At 38.5% G+C, this 20,584-nt stretch overlaps 1 protein-coding gene across 1 annotated transcript in view; it reads left to right on the top strand.

Moving 5' to 3' along the window:
• LOC142355276 (uncharacterized) overlaps positions 1-20,584 on the top strand; it is an 88,947-nt gene that overhangs the window by 61,857 nt on the left and 6,506 nt on the right. Inside the window, exons 13-15 of the mRNA XM_075407483.1 lie at positions 11,585-11,683; positions 12,270-12,599; positions 13,026-13,178. Of these exons, the coding sequence (XP_075263598.1) occupies positions 11,585-11,683; positions 12,270-12,599; positions 13,026-13,178 (582 nt within the window). The remainder of the gene's footprint in view (positions 1-11,584; positions 11,684-12,269; positions 12,600-13,025; positions 13,179-20,584) is intronic.

Here is a 20,584-nt window from a genome sequence, read left to right as displayed (position 1 = left end):
GCGGTGATAGAGGTTCTTGAGGTTAGGGTTGGTTGAAAGTTGAAAAGGGCTGCATTATTTGTCGCTTGTATTACGTAAGAGGGGTTATTCTGAGCTAAACGCCACAAACTGAGATTAAGATTACATTTAAACGGTGCGGTGGAAAGCTGTACTAGGCGGGCTTAGGGCGAATTGTCAGTGTTTTGCTGTGGATTGTTTGGGACGTGTAAATAATTTTTTGCGCTCGCTGGAATAGACGACGGATTCAGGGGAGGCTGAGAACTAATTAGTTGTTGAGGCGGGTTTTGGGGTGGTGGGTTTGCACGAGGGTTAGGATGTGGAGGAACGTCATGCGGGGAATGGGCAATAGGGATTTGTTTTTCGTGTTGAATGTTAATTTGAGGTCGTCTCTGATGTTGTGCAAAAGGAGGGATAGGCAGATTAAACTGACCTGGCATACTAGCACATTTTGGTTTCAAGTGTACAGCAGGCTGATGCATGCTTTGTTTTGCCTGTGAAATTGCTGAATAGTTAGATTAGAATAGTTAGAAATAGCTGAAATGGAGGCAATGCGACATTTTGTACGTCAGCTAAAGCTTGGTTCTGTAGGTTCAACATACCTGATTGACTCTGTGCCTGATCTACCCCTCGATCACTGACAGGTTGCTGGAGTTGAGCATGGAGGTATTTCCGATACAACGCCTTTTGCTGGGGAACAGAAATCGCAAATCCCGGCCGTGTGTACTAAGATAAAATTTCAAGGTGATTAAAGTTACCGGCAACATTCTTTGAGTTTCCTGGAGGATAACTAAGGGCAGTATCTTGAACGCGATTGTCAGCGGTTGCTGAACCAGTACGAGAAAAGCCTAACTCACTTGCAGCGGTCAATGAACTCCTTGTGAGTCCTTTGACATCAGTGACAGAAAACAAAGTGGCCGTTTTGCTTTGTTTCTGTTGACCAGTAGTTGGCATACTATTACCTGCATTCAACTTCGAATTATTGGTGTTGATATTTGAGGGTTTAACTGGGAAAACTTTTACAGCTAAGTGAAGTAAGCTGTTATGGGAGCTGTTGCAGCCATCTTCTCTTCATTTAGGGGTTATTGGGCATTGCCTAAACATATGTTTCTTGCGCAAAAAATGGTTACAGAGCTTTACTGCAGCCACGACCTTGGTTCTCTGCTTGCAAGTCTTTTCTTTAAACACACGACACCCTCAAAGCCAATGACTCCCTTGCATACACTGCAGCTTGGGATAGATGTTGACGCATCGCTCTGTTGCGTTTTTGAAAACTTTTTTGTTGCGTATTTGGAGCGAATGCCTTTGATGCAACTTTTGACTTGTTTAAAGAGTTGATGGTATTATTTGTCTTGGTTTGACTTTCCGTATTCTTGAGTAAATTGTGCGCTTCGGCCTTCTCCATTAACCAGTCGTTAAATTAGAGAGGAGTAGGTTTAACCCAATGCTTTTCTACAGTGAAGAGTGATCATGAATTCTTCATGTTGGGCGGTTACATTCTTCATGTTCGCTGGAATAGAGGACGGAATCAGGGGAGGCTGAGAACTAATTAGTTGTTGAGGCGGGTTTTGGGGTGGTGGGTTTGCACGAGGGTTAGGATGTGGAGGAATGCCATGCGGGGAATGGGCAATAGGGATTTGTTTTTCGTGTTGAATGTTAATTTGAGGTGGTCTCTGATGTTGTGCAAAAGGAGGGATAGGCAGATTTAACTGACCTGGCATACTAGCACATTTTGGTTTCAAGTGGACAGCAGAGTGATGCATGGTTTGATTTGCCTGTGAAATTGTTGAATAGTCAGGTACAAAAAATTTCATCGAGTTCGATAATTTCATAGCAGCTGTCGGTCACCGCTGAGGTTGGATAGGTAGCTGAAATGGTGGCAATGCGACATTTTGTACGTCAGTTAAAGCTTGGTTCAGTGGGTTCAACATACCTGATTGACTCTGTGCCTGATCTACCCCTCGATCACTGACAGGTTGCTGGAGTTGAGCATGGAGGTATTTCCGATACAACGCCTTTTGCTGGGGAACAGAAATCGCAAATCCCGGCCGTGTGTACTAAGATAAAATTTCAAGGTGATTAAAGTTACCGGCAACATTCTTTGAGTTTCCTGGAGGATAACTAAGGGCAGTATCTTGAACGCGATTGTCAGCGGTTGCTGAACCAGGACGAGAAAAGCCTAACTCACTTGCAGCGGTCAATGAACTCCTTGTGAGTCCTTTGACATCAGTGACAGAAAACAAAGTGGCCGTTTTGCTTTGTTTCTGTTGACCAGTAGTTGGCATACTATTACATGCATTCAACTTCGAATTATTGGTGTTGTTATTTGAGGGTTTAACTGGGAAATCTTTTACAGCTAAGTGAAGTAAGGTGTTATGGGAGCTGTTGCAGCTATCTTCTCTTCATTTAGGGGTTATTGGGCATTGCCTAAACATATGTTTATTGCGCAAAAAATGGTTACAGAGCTTTACTGCAGCCACGACCTTGGTTCTCTGCGTGCAAGTCTTTTCTTTAAACACACGACACCCTCAAAGCCAATGACTCCCTTGCATACACTGCAGCTTGGGATAGATGTTGACGCAGCGCTCTGTTGCGTTTTTGAAAACTTTTTTGTTGCGTATTTGCAGCGAATGCCTTTGATGCAACTTTTGACTTGTTTAAAGAGTTGATGGTATTATTTGTCTTGGTTTGAATTTCCGTATTCTTGAGTAAATTGTGCGCTTCGGCCTTCTCCATTAACCAGTCGTTAAATTAGAGAGGAGTAGGTTTAACCCAATGCTTTTCTACAGTGAAGAGTGATCATGAACTCTTCATGTTGGGCGGTAGCTTCTGTACGACATTGTTCAGAAGCGCAGCACTTTTTAAATACGAATAGTATGAGAGCGATTTAAAGACCACGACAAGACTTGAAATGCGCCCTGAATTGTTGAGGATGTTAACGCTATTGTGCATCGTCAATTGTGGAAAGCTGCTAAGTTTGTCCATATTGGCACTTACGACCGCCTGTAGTTGGCCAAATTTACGTTCTAAGGTCCTCAGTGCGTCTTTGTACATTGCGCCGCTGCAGGCGAATTCAGCTGTTACTGGTTTAGCTTTACAAGTTACGAGGGTCTTAAGGTATGTCAATTTAAGGTCATCAGTCAGAGACTGAGAGTCAATTGCGCTTCAAAATTGATTATACCTTTCATGCCACTGTAGGGGATCACCATTGTATTGAGACAACTTCCATTCTTCTAGCGGGTCATTCCTTTTGCTAGTTATGGCGTCCGGCAATGCCGTAATCAAGCTTAAATTTTTGGCTGCAGGCGCAGGAGGCGTGGGATGTAATGGGTCACCTCAGCACAATGGCATCGGAGCGGTACGCTTGTATGTTTGTGTCATAAAGGGCATGATAAAAGGTGGCGCAAGGTTAGTTGTTGTACTGAAGGGGTTAACGGGGATACTAGAGGCTGCTGCGTGTTTGCTATTAACATTTTGCGGTAGAGCTGGTTGCGGGACTTGATGACTGATGGCGGTGATAGAGGTGCTTGAGGTTAGGGTTGGTTGAAAGTTGAAAAGGGCTGCATTATTTGTCGCTTGTATAACGTAAGAGGGGTTATTCTGAGCTAAACGCCACAAATTGAGATTAAGATTACATTTAAACGGGGACTTTTTGGTGCGGTGGAAAGCTGTACTAGGCGGGCTTAGGGCGAATTGTCAGTGTTTTGCAGTGGATTGTTTGGGACGTGTAAATAGTTTTTTGCGCTCGCTGGAATAGACGACGGAATCAGGGGAGGCTGAGAAATAATTAGTTGTTGAGGCGGGTTTTGGGGTGGTCGGTTTGCACGAGGGTTAGGATGTGGAGGAATGCCATGCGGGGAATGGGCAATAGGGATTTGTTTTTCGTGTTGAATGTTAATTTGAGGTGGACTCTGATGTTGTGCAAAAGGAGGGATAGGCAGATTAAACTGACCTGGCATACTAGCACATTTTGGTTTCAAGTGTACAGCAGGCTGATGCATGCTTTGATTTGCCTGTGAAATTGCTGATTAGTTAGGTAAAAAAAATGGTTTCAGTTCGATGATTTCATAACAGCTGTCGGTCGCCGCTGAGGTTTCATAGGTAGCTGAAATGGTGGCAATACTACAATTTGTACGTCAGCTAAAGCTTGGTTCGGTAGGTTCACCATACCACTGCCTGATTGACTCTGTGCCTGATCTACCCCTCCATCACTGACAGGTTGCTGGAGTTGAGCATGGAGGTATTCCCGATACAACGCCTTTTGCTGGGGAATAGAAATTGCAAATCCCGGCCATGTGTACTGAGATAAAATTTCAAGGTGATTAAAGTTACCGGCAACATTCTTTGAGTCTCCTGGAGGATTACTAAGGGCAGTATCTTGAACGCGATTGTCAGCGGTTGCTGAACCAGGACGAGAAAAGCCTAACTCACTTGCAGCGGTCAATGAACTCCTTGCGAGTCCTTTGACATCAGTGACAGAAACCAAAGTGGTCGTTTTGCTTGGTTGCTGTTGACCAGTAGTTGGCATACTAGTACCTGCATTCGACTTCGAATTATTGGTGTTGTTATTTGAGGGTTTAGCTGGGAAAACCATTACAGCTAAGTGAAGTAAGGTGTTATAGGAGCTGTTGCAGCCATGTTCTCTTCATTTACGGGTTCTTGGGCATTGCCTAAACATATGTTTATCGCGCAAACAATGGTTACAGAGCTTTACTGCATCCACGACCTTGGTTCTATGCGTGCAAGTTTTTTCTTTAAACACACGACACCCTCACAGCCGATGACTCCCTTGCATACGCTGCGGCTTGGGATAGATGTTGACGCAGCGCTCTGTTGCGTTTTTGAAAATTCTTTTGTTGGGTATTTGCAGCGAATGCCTTTGATGCGACTTTTGACTTGTTTAAGGAGTTGATGGTATTATTTGTCTTGGTTTGAATTTCCGTATTCTTGAGTAAATTGTGCGCTTCGGCCTTCTCCATTAACCAGTCGTTAAATTAGAGCGGAGTAGGTTTAACCCAATGCTTTTCTACAGTGAAGAGTGATCATGACTCCTTCATATTGGGCAGTAGCTTCTGTACGACATTGTTCAGAAGCGCAGCACTTTTTAAATACGAATAGTATGAGAGCGATTTAAAGACCCCGACAAGACTTGAAATGCGCCCTGAATTGTTAATGATGTTAACGCTATTGTGCATCGTCAATTGGGGAAAGCTGCTAAGTTTGTCCAAATTGGCACTTACGACCGCCTGTAGTTGGCCAACTGTACGTTCTAAGGTCCTCAGTGCGTCTTTGTACATTGCGCCGCTGCAGGCGAATTCAGCTGTTACTGGTTTAGCTTTCCAAGTTACGAGGGTCTTAAGGTATGTCAATTTAAGGTCATCAGTCAGAGACTGAGAGTCAATTGCGCTTCAAAATTGATTATACCTTTCGTGCTACTGTAGGGGATCACCATTGTATTGAGACAACTTCATTCTTTTAGCGGGTCATTCCTCTTGCTACTTTTGACGTCCGGCAATGTCGTAATAAAGCTTACATTTTTGGCTGCAGGCGGCGGAGGCGTGGGATATAATGGGCCACCCCAGCACAATGGTATCGGAGCGGTATACTTGTATGTTCGTTGTATAAAGGGCATGATAAAAGGTGGCGCAGGGTTAGTTGTTGTACTGAAGGGGTTAACGGGGATACTAGAGGTTGCTGTAGTTGGCCAAATTTACGTTCTAAGGTCTTCGGTGCGTCTTTGTACATTGCGCCGCAGCTGGGGAATTCAGCTGTAGCTGGTTTAGCTTTACAAGTTACGATGGTCTTAATGCATGTCAGTTTAAGCTCATCAGTCAGAGACTGAGAGTCAATAGCGCTTCAAAATTGATTATACCATTCGTGCCACTGAAGTGGATCACCATTGTATTGAGACAACTTCCATTCTTGTAGCGGGTCATTCCTCTTGCTAGTTATGGCGTCCGGCAATGCCGTAATGAGCTTAAATTTTTAGCTGCAGGCGTTGGAGGCGTGGGATGTAATAGGACATCCCAGCACAATGGTATCGGAGCGGTATGCTTTTATGTTTGTTGTATAAAGGGCGTGATAAGAGGTGGCGCAAGGGTAGTTGTTGTACTGAAAGGGTTAACTGGGATACTAAAGGTTGCTGTTTATTTGCTATTAATGTTTCGCGGTGGAGTTGATTGCGGGATTTGATGACTGACGGCTGGGTTAGAAGTGCTTGAGGATAGGGTTAGTTGAAAGTTGAAAAGGGCTGCATTATTTGTCACCTGATTTACGTTTGAGGGGTTATTCTGAGGAAGACGCCACAAATTGAAATTAAGATTACAGTTAAGGGGACGTTTCGGAGCGGTGGAATACTATACTAGGCGGGCTTAGGGCGAAGTGACAGTGTTTTGCAGTGGATTGTTTGGGATATATAAATACTTTCTTGCGCTCGGTGGAAAAGACAACGGAATCACGTGATGCTGAGAACTAATTAATTGTTGAGGCGGGTTTAAATGAAGTGGATTTCCAAGAGGGTCAAGGGGTGGAGGAACGTTAAGCGGGGAATGGGCTATAGGGAGTTGTGGAATGTTAATTTGAGGTGGTCTCTGATGTTGTGCAAAAAGGGGAAGGGCAGATGCAACTGACCTGGTATTCTAGCAGTTTATAGTTTCAAGTGTACAGAAGACTGATGCATGGTATGATTTGACTGTGAAATTGTCGAAAATTCAGGTTCAAAAAATGTTGGAGTTCGATGATGCTATAACAAATGTCGGTCGCGGGGGAGGTTGCATAGGTAGCTGAAGTGGTGGCAGTGCGACATTTTGTACGTGAGCTAATGCTTGGTTCAGTGGGTTCATCATATCACTGCCTGAGAGAATATGTGCCTGATCTACCCTTCGATCACTGACAGGTTGCTGGAGTTGAGCATGGAGGTATTCCCGATACAACGCATTTTGCTGAGCAATAGAAATTGCAACTCCATGCCCTGTGTACTGAGATGGAGCTTCAAGGTCATTTAATCTCTCGGCAACATTACTTGAGTTTTTTGGAGGAATACTAGGGGCAGTATCTTGAACGGGATGATCAGGGGTTGCTGAACCAGGACGAGAAAAGTTTAACTCACTTACTGCGTTCAATGATTTACCTGTTGGAAACGAAAGTATCCAGTCCTGAAAAATTTTCTTACTTCTATCTGATCCCCTATTTTTAAGTAAATTTAGTTCACTTACCTAAACACTGAACGATCATTCAATAAGATTGGCCTCATCTATTTTAGCAGCTGCATTACGCTGGCGGTGGTCTTCCTCTAGTTCGTGAAGTGCAATCTGCAAGCTCTTTTTTTCTCATGGCAGTTTTGTGTTTTTGTTAAGTGAGGCGTATAAGAGCTTGTTTTTTTACTCAGCCTCTTCGCGTTTTTGTTTTGCCATGAGAAAGTCTTGTTTACGCTGGATTGACCTTGATGACTTTGTTCGGCGTGAACTTCTCGTAGACCTTGAGGATTGACGCTTTTGCATACGGTGTCTTGGTCAGCAAATGAGTCACTATAGCTTCCAGCTGCAAGCAAGAATCTATCATTGTTCTGAGGTAAATCATCGAACCATTGCTCAGGGACAGAATATTTTGAATCTGGGTTCTCGGTTTAACTGGCCAAGTCAAAGATTTCTTCATTCTTCTGCACCAGTTTACTGAAAACATCCTTAAACTGAAAAATCAAGCGTTCAACTTTAACCCTCCTGTATTGCCGATCTATGGCATCAGTAATATCCTTGTGGATGCTACGCAACTCGGATTCTACATTAGATCTTGAATTATAGAGCTTTTTCAAATTCTCTTGCTGTTCGGTCATGACCTTGAATTGACTAATTTCCCAATGTAATGAAAGCAACTTTCAAACGAACACGTGTAGTGTGGGTTATACAGAACCAAATTGACGTGGACTTGATAATCAAGACACCAAAGAGCAGGACAATAGTTACCGAGCAACGATTTATCGGCAAAAGTAAAAAACAAAAGTGGTAGAGCTTCAAACGTGTTTTAAAGCAACTTGAGACTAAACAAGACGACAGGCAAAAGAGGGCCGGGTGCACAATCCGCAACGAAACGGGAAACGAACGGACGGGGAGTGGAGGACGGTTGAACGGCGCACAATGAGATGGGAAATGGAGCGGACAGGGTGAAAACGCGGGTAAGAAACGGGCAACACTACGGACGGGACGGAAACAATTAGCGAGCGACGCTTGACAAAATGGGAAACGAAACAGACGGAAAGTAAATGTCGGGCGACGGGCGCACAACGTGGTGGGAAAAAAGACGGACTGATAGGAAACATCGAGCGAGTAGCCCCAACGAAGCGCGAATTCGGGAAACAGCGGGTGGAAAACGGGCAAGCAACGAGCGGGTAGTTGGGGTTGTACTATGCTAGCAGACCACAGCAACAAACTCAACCAAACAAAATACCCATAACTCCAGTAAAAACCTAATTCACACCCTAGGAAGGGAAGGAGAGAGGCTACTGTAGGACAAGCTGCAACATTTCATTATGGGGCTTAGTATACCAATAACAAACTAATTTACGGCAATGCAATACGAAACTAAAAATATGAGAAGACCAAAAAAATTACTAGCCGTAATTACAGAGTAAATTTAAGTCACACCCTGGCAATATTCAATCTTAAACAACTGATCAGCATACCACCAATATTAAACAAACTACAGCAAAAGTTGAACAATCTGCAAAGTGTTCTTGTAGAATATGACAGCTGGAAAAGTGAAGGAACAACCTAGTCGTAACTCCATTATATTTTTAAGTCAAACCCTAGAAGGCGACAAGAACAAACCAACTAACAATCATACATATACACACGAAAAAACAGCAGCAAACCTTGATATACTACCATAGGAGAGCCAGTAAATGAGAGATGTCTAAAAGCCAGGAGACGATCCAGCCGTAATTCGTGGGTCAACTAAGTCACACCCCAGAAAACTACAAAGACCAACACAGCAAATCAGCATACTAGCGAAATCATTATACTGCAACGAAAACAGAGACATACTTCATCACATATGACAACAATATACACCAAAGGGATAAAAAGCGCAGAAATACGCAGTTGAACGCAAAAAATCAGAACGATTGGGTATGAAAATGAAAAACGAAATTTTGGGAGAGCGACATATTTGAAAACAAAACGGAACAGGGAGATTTGGAAAATTGAAGGACAAAAAATACGCCGGCGGTACGATATTGTATCGAGCGAAGAGGGAAAAAAGTGACAACTCATTTTTTTTGTAGGTCGGAGGTGGTGAATTCCTTTAAAAACTTTTGTGTATCTTGAGTTTCACTCAATTGGAAAAACTTCTAGTCAGAATATTCAATTTTTCACAAATTTGTCAAAAAATTGTACTTCTGTCCAATTTTGGTCGCTAGTTTTGCAATTTTTTAAGAACGGAACGGTAATTCACTAAACTGAACGGTTTTGTGAATGAAAGTACGATTTATCAATATTTAGTTTTGATTTGCTAAAGCTTTTGAAGAGCATCAAAAATGACCAAAAATTTTCAAAATTGAGTTTTTTAGCATAATGTTCTCTTATTCTTTTCATAATTGAGGTTCTTTGTTATATAAACCAGGCAAACTAAATTTCCATGATTTCCTAAAATTCGACTAAAATTTTTCGAACTCGATGTTTTTTTAATGTACCAATAATTATGTGGGTGTTAATGGTGGCCGATTAACTCCCGAATCAATCATGTTCTTTCTTTTACTATTTTAGACCAAACTGGAAAAAAACCAAGGATCGGTTTAAATTTTCTGCATCAATTTATTGCCATAATATTAATTGTTTTGTTCTTACAGCTTTTTGTCGCATGAGGTTGCTCTTTGAGTTTCAGTCGTAGTCACGCAATTCTCGATCGAGATATAAGTGGTACTGTAAGCACTGTCTCGTGGCTGAAGTGCGAAAACTTCGAACCAATTATTTTGCAAGTCGTAAAACTTCGACTCAAGTAGTCACAATTTTTCATTGGCTGTGGAAGCAAGCACTCAGTTGTGGAGGCTAGTCAAGGTAAAAGCTTAAAATAATGGATTTCCTGAAACTAATTGTTTCTTGACAGAATGACATGAGGCTCTACAAATCTTCCTGTACAAATGTTCATCAAATCAACGTTCAATTTTCAATTCAATATTAAATCAATATTGGAAAGCACGGAGCGGCACCAAAATAAAGGTTTAAAACCACTCTTTCGGTAAGCTTAAATTAGTTCAATACATAAGCCTCAACGTATAAGCTTAACGTCGCAGAAGTCCACTCAATCTAAGCCACTTATTGCGACAAGTCAACGTATCAAGCTTATTACAACGTATTACTATTGTTATGATCATAGCAACAAGTGAAAGTTGATACGGCAAGGTTTTTTCGATGCTTCTTTTCTGTTTTTGGTTTGTTATTGACACAAAAGTTGGTTTCTAATCGGCCAACAATTGTGCAGAGAACCTGAAATATTGAGCCGAAAACCAACTTATTCGTGTATATCGTGGTTTTATTTACTTAAAATTAAGTTATACGAACTTTTTCGGAACTTTCTACGTATATAAGAACGTATTTTAAATACTCTATTCTGATTGTTAATTTTCTCTCGCTTACATCTATTTTCTTAGTAACAAATATGTTTTTTAATACCTCATTCAATCCCCCAGAACTTTTCCTCATTCTTTTCCATTCTTCCTCTCAATTTTTTTTGAAAAGCTCCTTTTTTCTATGACGATGCTAAAAAATTGGGTTTTCTAAACAAAAATCAAATCCTCTAGGGGCTTTAAAATTATGTTTCTCTTCTTCTCTACGATGTCTAAATAAGAAGTGAAAAATTTACTGAGGAAAGAAAAAAAAGCCGGCAAAACGATCTGATAAACCGTCAGCCTAAACTAAATCTAACAAGGTCATTAAGTCAACAGGTTGATTGCTCTAGTTGGAATGGTAATGATTGGCCTTTTTTATGTGGAAGTAGAGATTTTGTAGTCGACAGTTATCCGTTTACAATACTACAATAAATTGGCAAACCACAATCAAAGTTGTAAGAAACATTTTAAAATTAAGCAGAGAGTTGCAATTGAGTTGCAAATTAATGGTAGAGTTACGAAATCGTTGGCAAATTAATGCGAAAATTTGGAAAAATTTGCAAATTATTGTCGAATTTGGAAACCCTGTTTGCAAATATTAATGGCGAATAAGAAGAATTATTTTACAAAAAGGATATTTTCTGTTTGTGCCTCCTCCAGTACGTTATACTTTCATTTTGTAAAAAAGGGGGCACAAACGGAAAAATATCATGCAAAAACTATAAATCAATTTGCTAATAGTTGCAAACTTGACTTAAAATTTGAATGAGAGAATAAAGCCGAGTTTTAATTTGTGCTTTGGGGTTGAGAAATTAACCCAAGTGAGCGCGATTCTTACAAGAAGAATATAAAATGTTTCAAGATTCATGAAAGCTTAATGGATGAACTATGTATAAGCATGTTTAAGAATTCGTGCAAGATTTTTGCAAGGTTTTTGAATTTTTTTAATCACTTTTTGTACAATTTTTGTCCCAAAATTTTTTTCAGGAGTTCTAATCACTGATATGGAGTATAAGGAGACAGTGAAGATTCAACTGAAAACATACCGCGGAATTTCAGACTACATTACAATATTCACAAGCAAAAGTGAGTTTCTCTTTATTCTACAGTGAACCAGAAAAGAAATAAAATTTGTGTCTATTCTGCCCCTCCTCCTCCCCCCCCCCTCCCAGTAATTTATGCTCCCCGCCAGTTACAAAATGTGTGTTGTCATGTAGCGCGTTACTATGTTAAAAAAGCACATGCGCCTGGAGGCGTAAGTTATGAGCCGACAAAGCTGGGGGGGGGGGGCAGAATAGATCCTAAAATATTGTTGGAGAAGAAATTATTAAATTAATATAAAAGAAAGTCAAATCTCATCTAATGGCATTGCTGGTTTACTTCCACTCAAGTAAATATTGTGTTTCAGATATCTTTTAAAATTTACCTATATAAGTGAGAAACTGTTTTTATTTTACAGATTTCTTTAGAAGACAAAAAATTATGTGAAAATCCGAGATATTTCCATTATAGCTCCCCTCCTGTGCGTTATGGCCATTTAACGTACACCCCAACCCCTCAATTACGTTAAATCTACCGTAAAGGGGGTATAATTGTATAATTAAGTGGCGTGCGGTGGGGGGGGGGGGTGGACGTAGGTGTACTGGGAATGACCCAAATATAATTGCTAAAGGCCTCAACGACAGACAGAGCTCGATTCTGATTGGACCCGGTCACAATTACGCTCGGCTGTTTTGGACCCCATTTTCTGCTGATATCAGTGCCAATATATCAAAGATTGAGATCGAACTTTCAATTCAACCTCAGTCAGTTCACAATCTATTCTTCTCAGCCAATGAGATTGCGACACGTGTGATTGAGAGAACAGATCCGAATAGTTTCAATGATTCTGTTGTACTTGATGATCTGATCCGAGGCATTGGGTACACGGCAGTCGTAAGAGTAATTGGCGAGCAAGGAAGCGAATTGGAATCGCTGACTACTATAACAGACTTCTACACAGGTGGGTTAAGTTTGTGTTCTCATTTTGTAGCTTCGACCTTTTAGCCTCTGTCTCTGAATAACTTTATGTTTTTACGAGAACTGTTCAACTCCGTTGAACGAAAGCTAAAAGGACAAAATTTTGAATTTTGACAATTTGAATCTAACCCAATTATGACTATCCGCCCTTAGTTATGGTCTTCACTTGCAGAATTGATAGCTCGCTTTTACGTAATGAAACATTAAACAATAATATACAATTTAAATCTCTATAAAGCCAGATTTTAAACCTGTTCGTATTTAAACAATTCCAGACATATACCTTGAACAGATAAGCGGTTCTCGACATGTGCCAGATTTTTTCAGTGACGTCATCAGAGGCACCTAATCTACCCATTAAATCCAATAGTTGAAGTCTTTATTGTTTGTTTATGGTTGTTTATTTCAGAGCCAAGCGGGTTGTTTGTTCCCTACAACAGACTGAAGATGGAGTATGAAGTGGACAGGGGTCTTCATCTCACAGGAATACTCAACAAGTTCACTTTTGCTGAACAAATTTGGGCTAAGGCTTCTCTGCACGGAAAACAAATACTATTTGAAGGTGTGTAGAAAACATAAATTTCTTCTTAATTAGCACTTAATCCTTAAATTTTTCTTAATTAATGTTAGATATGGTTACCTTGTGTTGGAAAAAACGTTTATGAATAATCAATACCGCTAATAACTATTCATGCTATTCTTGTTCATAACCATTGTTTGAACACGTGTCGTTATGACTCCGAGGGAAGTATTGGTATTCTACAGGTTTTTTTTTAAAGCTGAAGCAAGTTCGTTACTGACTGGAAATTTTGACTTTTGTTTTCGAACATTGGAGTTTAAAAGTAGCTTAGTTAGTAATATACTGAACGCCAAAGGTAAAATAGCCTCCCATAGCTGTACGAAGTAAGAGTTCAATTTTTGACGCAATGTTTCTCGATCTTGCAATCAAATTTTGAATTTTTTTTACATCATTGCACCCTTTTCTAGTTCTCTTGCCCACTTAAAAAGTCGTTTCGTACATGTAACCTAACATATACCCAATGAAAAATCGAAAACCTTATTCCAAGTTTTATAATTAAAACAAAAATTGGCTCAAAAAGAAACATGTTGTCACTATTGTTCAACAATGATTGAGATTGCATTTGCGTTAAGCATTAAAGAGAGAAACAATGTAAATAAAATGTAATTTTGTGACTTCTTTTTTGTGACAATTCGATGGATGTCATCAAATTTACAGTGGGTAACACCCTAAGATACCATTACGTAATATCAGAATTTCAAGCGTAGGGAAGACCACTAGCCTAGTGGATGAATGGTTCAACTTTTCTTCAAAATTTGATTACCAGATTGAGTAGTATTGCGTAAAAACAAATTCATTGCGTATTATCAAAATTTGACGATCAAGCAAGAGAACTAGCCTAGTGGATCAATGGTTTATTTTGTTTTTTCGAAATTTGATTATCAGACTGAGTAATGATGCGTAAAAAATCTATTTTTTACTAAGTAAAATTAAAGTGAGCGGATTTCATTTTGGACGCTCATTAATAGCCGCCCTCATCTTCTCAGTTGGCTATTATTGCGCTCGTATTTTTTTTACTTCGTCAAACTTTTTTTCGCTTTACCATTTTGCCGCTTTTTCGACATTTTGCGTGAAATCTTTTTGACTTCTCTAGACTTCTCTTGACTTCTCTTTTTGACTTCTCTTCTCTCATTCTGCTAAAAGTGAATTTGAACATCAGTTGCTAAGCAAAGCAATTCAAAATGAACAGAGTCGGTATAAAAAATTGAAGTCAGAAATGGAAACGGGATAAACCCATAAAGCCCAATTTTAGATGCCCGCTATTTGAACGTCGTTCCTATAAGTCTTAGTTACCACCTCTAATGCTTATTGTTGTTGATAGTAGCGCTGTAACCTCTCTCTAAGAAACAGAAGTATATGTTCAACTACGAAATGCCATCAAAATAAATCGGACCTAAAAATATTTTTGTACAAAAATCTTTTTTTTTCAATATATTCTATTCGTTCAATCCCAATCATGCTTATTGGAATCAACGGCGGCTATTTTCCGGCAATCTACCGGGTATGTTTATACTTTTTAGAAACAGCTCTGCTATTATATTCAAGGATCAAAGGTGAATTTGAGACAATGTTTTCTTATAACAGGACCCCTGCCTATTAAAAATATAGGCCCGAACCCCCAGCAACCCCCAACGACTCCCGCCCGCTCACCTATCAAGCCCACACCAGAAAAAACATCTACTACCCTCTCCCCCCCCCCCGTACTTACTACGCGCCTCAGCCAACCCACCACACCTCCACCTAGGCCGTAAAACCCACCCGCCAACAACTCTGTTCCCCATCTTTTACTATCTGTCACTCAGACCACTAAACGAAATGTTTTATCTGCATTCGCAAAAAACATGAATTCAATTTAGATCAAAGTCAAGATTGCCGAATTATTCCTTTCAGCATGAATCCAAAAGTTAAAATTGAGAAAGCACATGCGCTAACTTTGAGCTAATTTCACACATCCAGACCAAGCTTTGGCGGATAATTTACAATTTTTATATAAGCTGATTTACTACGTGTATTTGCCACCCATAATCAAACAACATTTATTTGATATTCCAATCTGTTGCGTATTCTACGTGCCCCTCTAACCTCATCAATAAATTATGCGCTCAGAAAACTGACAAGTGTGACAAGACAAGAGAAGGGGTGGCCTGCCTGACGAGATAGTGACAAAAAGAGAGTTCCTTGATCAAAAGGAGTGTGTCATTCAGAGACAAAGACAGAGAAAAGAGAAGAAGGAAAGAGAGGGAGAAAGATAAAAAGACAAGAGAGAGAGAGAGAGAGAGAGAAAGAGAGAGAGAGAGAGGAGAGATAGAGAGAAAGAGAGAGAGAAAGAGAGAGAGAAAACAAGAAAGAGAGAAATAAACTTTCAAACTTTTGATTTGATGAATCAATTTTTTGCTTGATATATATATATATATATATATATATATATATATATATATATATATATTTATATATATAAAGTTGAAATTCTAGCTCACGTGAAAACTTGATTACGGGTGTGTGAAAACCACTCGTGATTTAACAAAAAGGTCAATTGAAACAAAAATGGGATCGATTAAAAGTTGTTAATCGATCTGTAGAACAGATTGAATTTGTAAAAGAGATAGTGGTCAGAGTCCCTGAAGGGCTTGTAACATTATGTGCAGTATTCGAAATTTGAATTATTATTGAATATAGCAACAGCATAGTAAAACATGATGTATAGAAAGCTTGCTTGAAGAAATTTGCGGAAGTTTGTTCATGCGTAAGAGAAAAGTTTAAGCTAGTGTTTGAGAAATTATCTGGAGGGTCCGTCCTCATCGTGCTTAGTCGCAGTGGGGGAATCAATGGCTATATTGGTCAATGTTCACTCCAACTTTGTCAAGGATACTACATTCTCAAACAAAATGGGTTATCTTTTATACTAAGTAGACAAAATTTCCCCATTAGATTCTCTTCAAAAGCACTGCCTTCTAAAAAATTTTACTGCGTTTAACGGCGATTTTTTTGCAGGCTCTGTTTTTTTTATTAAAAAGTTTTAAGTAAAGTTCGAAAAGTTTCATAAATAAAGACTGTCCGGTGGTCAATAGTTTTACTTTTAAAAGACGCTCGTTTATACGTTGTGTTTTCCAAAATCTATGATACTGTTGCTTTTAAAATTAGGATGTTTTGTTGAAAAGAAAAAATAGAAAACCTATTGAGGGTCTGAATAAAGAAAGACTTGTTTGGTGTTCTTTAATATAGTGGTTTAAGATGTTTGTTCGATAGAGTGTTCGGTTGGATTTTAAACTTTATCTTTACTTTGTTAAACGTTTTGATTTTTTAGCTAAAGTTTTAACACATAATAAGAGTTCACTACTTTAAACAAGAACAACAAAACAATAACAGACAAAACAACGATAGATTTTTCTTCAGCGGTAAAGAAGAAGACTTTGTCTGTTTTCCTGAACTGTTTGAGGCACGAATGTATGTTTTGAAGTTGAATAAAATTCTTGAGGGCACTGTAGGATATAGGGAGCTTATACCTACGCTGAGGGGATGAGGGGACGAACGTCAGAGGAGCAAATTGACGCGGCCGACAGAAAGTGAAGGGAGATTTTTGACGAAAAACAGATGGCCATTTGGTATGAACTTGTTCAGTGCCTCGACAAGAAGTCAGTTCTTTTGCGATCATATAGGGGAAAAAGATCTGAGGCTTGGAGCGTATTGTGTAAGAGATATAAAAGTCTTGAAAGACTGCGTTTACAAAAATTAATGTCTGATTTAACAAAATTGAGAAAATACAGTATCGAAAAAAGCGTAGACTATATTACTAGAGCCGAGGACATGCAGTTGAATCTTGCCGAAGTCGATGAGTCGATAAGTGAAAAAATGCTTGTCTCTTCCTCGTGAAAATGTTTTTCGAGGGACTTCTTCGTGAATTTGAAAGTTTTTGTACTCTGGTAAAATATAGTCAAGATAAAACCTTGGATGAAATTAAACGTGATTTGATTAACTTTGAAAAGTGAGAAAGGCAACGAAAGAAACACAAAGAAATCAGAATCTGTGTTCTTTATCAATTATTAAACTTGCTTTTATTGTTACAAGAGGAGAATATTGCCAAATTTTGTCATGCACGACGACAAGAACCTAAAAATGGAAAATCTAAACCAAAATTAACATGTTTTAAGTGTAAAAAAGTTGGACATTTTGCCGAAAATTGTTTTTCAACAAAAAGTTTGAATCCCATGCAAGGAAAAATGAACTCAAAAATAATTCGAAAGAAAGACAAAATTCAGTTCCGGAAGAACAAGAAGTGGAAAATTTTTAGCTTTTTCTGGAGTGAGAATTGTGTTAAATACCAAGACTTTATCATTGACTCTGGCGCAACAAACTACATGATTAAAGATAAAAGTACTTTTGCTAACCTGGATGAAAATTTTTCTGGCATAACTCAAAATTCAAACAAAACGCACTCCTCAATATTAGTAAAGGGATGTTGAGTTTTTCGCTAAAAATAGAAATAAAGAACTGAATAAAGTTGTTATAAAAGATGCTTTATTCGTACCTAAAAACTCAAATACCTAATTTTTAATAACTTAAAAATTTAAGATCTGTTTCAAAACTGAGAGAAGCTTGTGTTGAAGTATTTTTCAGTGAAAAATTTACTCTTGTTATTAATAACGTCTCTTTTCCTGTTGAAGTTGAAAATGGGTTGTTTGTGTGGAAAACTTTTCCTTGTTTCAATTAAAATTGCTCTAATGTTGACAGTTTACAAATGTGGCATGCAAAGATGGGACATAAAAACTTTTCTGATTTGAAACGACTGCCAAAAATTGTTGAGGGTATGAAAATAGGTGATTCAAAAATTGAGTGTCGTGAAGTTTTTGAGTTAATTAAGTCGAAAAAACAGCCTGTTCACAAGAGATGAGGTCTTAGATAAATTTAAACAGTTTTGTGCTTATGTGGGAACTTTAGTTTCTGATGGAGGTGGAGAATATATTTTAAACGAGTTTTAATACATTTCGCTATTGTAGGAACCAATGAATTCGTTTTGAAAACTCAGCTTCATATACTCGAGAACAAATTGAAAAAATTGAAAAAAATGGGGGATTTCTGTTGCTATGGCTTGCTGTTTCTTGGATAACGCCTGCTTGGACAAAAAGTTTTGGACGTAAGCTTTGAACATGGCTTTTGACGTCAAAAACATGCTTTTGCATTCAGCTCTGAAAAAAAACTTTTTGAATTGATGTACAATGAAAAACCTGATTTGTTTTTTGCCAAATTTTTTGGTTGTGTTTCATTTATGCATATTGAAAAACATTTTTGCAAAAAATAGATCAAATTTCAAAAAAGGGAAATTTTGCTGGAATACTGATATAGTAAGTGTTATTTGATTGGTTTTGAAGACGAAAAAGGGGAACTGAAAATTCGAAATTCGGGAAACGTGAGATTTAATGAAATTGATTTTTACTTCAAACATAAGAAGACACAAAATTTGATAGGAAGACATTGACAAAAATTCAATTGAAGTTTCTTTTTTGAGTAAACTCGCTGTCGATCCTTTGCTTCCAAAAAATGTTGATGAGGCTCTGCAAAATCCAAATTGGTTTGAGGCAATGAAAAACGAATACAATTCTAGGTTGAAAACAATGTTTGGTCCTTAGTGAAAAGTAAGGAAAAACCAGTAGTAAGTAGATGGCATATTGTTTTGAAAATCGGTCCTGAAGGTGAAATATGTCGCTATAAAGCTCGTTTTGGTGCAAAAGTTTTTAGCCAAGTTTTCGGAAAAGATTTTTATGAGATGTACTCACATACAAATAGACTTTCCGCTATTAGAATTTTGTTGTGTCTGGCTATTTCTAACAATTATCAATTAAAAACCAATTGACATAAAAACTGCTTATCTAAATGCTCCTATTGAAGAATATGTAGTCATTAAACAACCTGAAGGTTTTGAACGTTTCGATGAAAATGGAAAACCTTTTGTTTGTAAATTGAAAAAAGAGTTTGTATGGTTTGAAACGATCTGGAAGAAACTGGTTTATGACTTTGAAGACTTTCTTGATTGCTCTAGGTTTTATTAACTCATTCCATTACAAATGTTTGTTTATAAAAAAAGCAGGACGAAAAAAAATTGGTTTTCTTTGTTTGGGTATAGATGACTTAATAGTTAGTGACATTTCGGAAAATTTTTGTGATTGGTTTCACGCTGAAGTTTCCCAGAAACTTACAATTAGTGATTATTCAGATTTGGCGTAGTTTTTAGGAATGAAAATTGAGAGTACTTAATCGGAAATTAACATTAGTCAAGAGAAATACATAGAAAAAATTTTAGAAATTTTGAAAATGAACGACTGTAAATCAATTGGTACACCATTAGAAGAAAATTGTAAACTTTCAAAAGAAGATTGTTCTCAGGATGGGAGTGAGGAGCAACTTAGAATGAGCAAAACTAATTTCCGAAGTTTGATAGATTGTCTGAACTATTTAGTTTTTGTCGAGTAGACCTGATATTTGTTTTGCTGCTAATGCTCTAAATTCGTTTGTTGAAAATTCTGGAGAAGTTTATTGGAAAGCAGCCAAGCGTGTTCTTGGATACTTAAGAGGAACAATGAAAAAGACTTTAACTTTCCGAAAGACTCAGGTTCTGGGTTTGACAAATTTCTCTGATGCTGGGAACATAGAAAACAGGAGGAGTACTTCAAGTTTTTGTTTTAAATTAAGTGAGTTGTCTGAGTAATAAGTTGGTGTTGCAAGGCCGAAAAGACTGCAGCAACATCAACTTCTGAAGCAGAATTTAACTCTGTTGTTGAAGCGAGTAAGAGCAAAGAAGCCATCCACTTAAGTGGAATCCTAGAGGACTTAAGAATTTTCTGTAAACTACCTCTAAAACTTTTTGTCGATAATGAGGCTTGTATTGCATTAAGTTAGCATTCTATGCTTCATGAAAAACTAAACACTTTGCCATAAAACTTCACTTTATGCGAGAACTGGTAGAAAAAACAGAAACTTGAATTGTCATATTTGACTACAGAAAACATGCCTGCAGATATTCTGACCAATATGCCTGCAGATTTTTCTGCAGATATTCTTACCATATCTCCTCTGTGAAACCTAGCTCAAAAGGAGGGTTTTCAGCATGACTCCAACAGTTAAAAATGAGAAAACACATGCGCTAACTTCCAGCTAATTTCCTGCATCCCGATCAAGCTATGGCGGGTAATTTACACTATTTATATAAGCTGATTTACTACGTATATTTGCCACCCATAATCAAACAACAGTTAATTGGTATTCCAAACTGCTGCGTATTCTGCCTGCCCCTCTAATCTCATCAATAATTCCTAGCATCTGCTACAAACATGCAGAGCGTAAAAACAAGCATATGGTACAAAAACGCATGACCACCAGTACTTGCGGAACGCAAT

Source organism: Convolutriloba macropyga, chromosome 2, assembly GCF_964194025.1.
Source record: "Convolutriloba macropyga chromosome 2, txConMacr16.3, whole genome shotgun sequence".
Lineage (NCBI taxonomy): Eukaryota > Metazoa > Xenacoelomorpha > Acoela > Convolutidae > Convolutriloba > Convolutriloba macropyga.
Note: the sequence above shows the minus strand (reverse complement) of the source record. Positions and strands in the feature narration are given on the sequence as shown.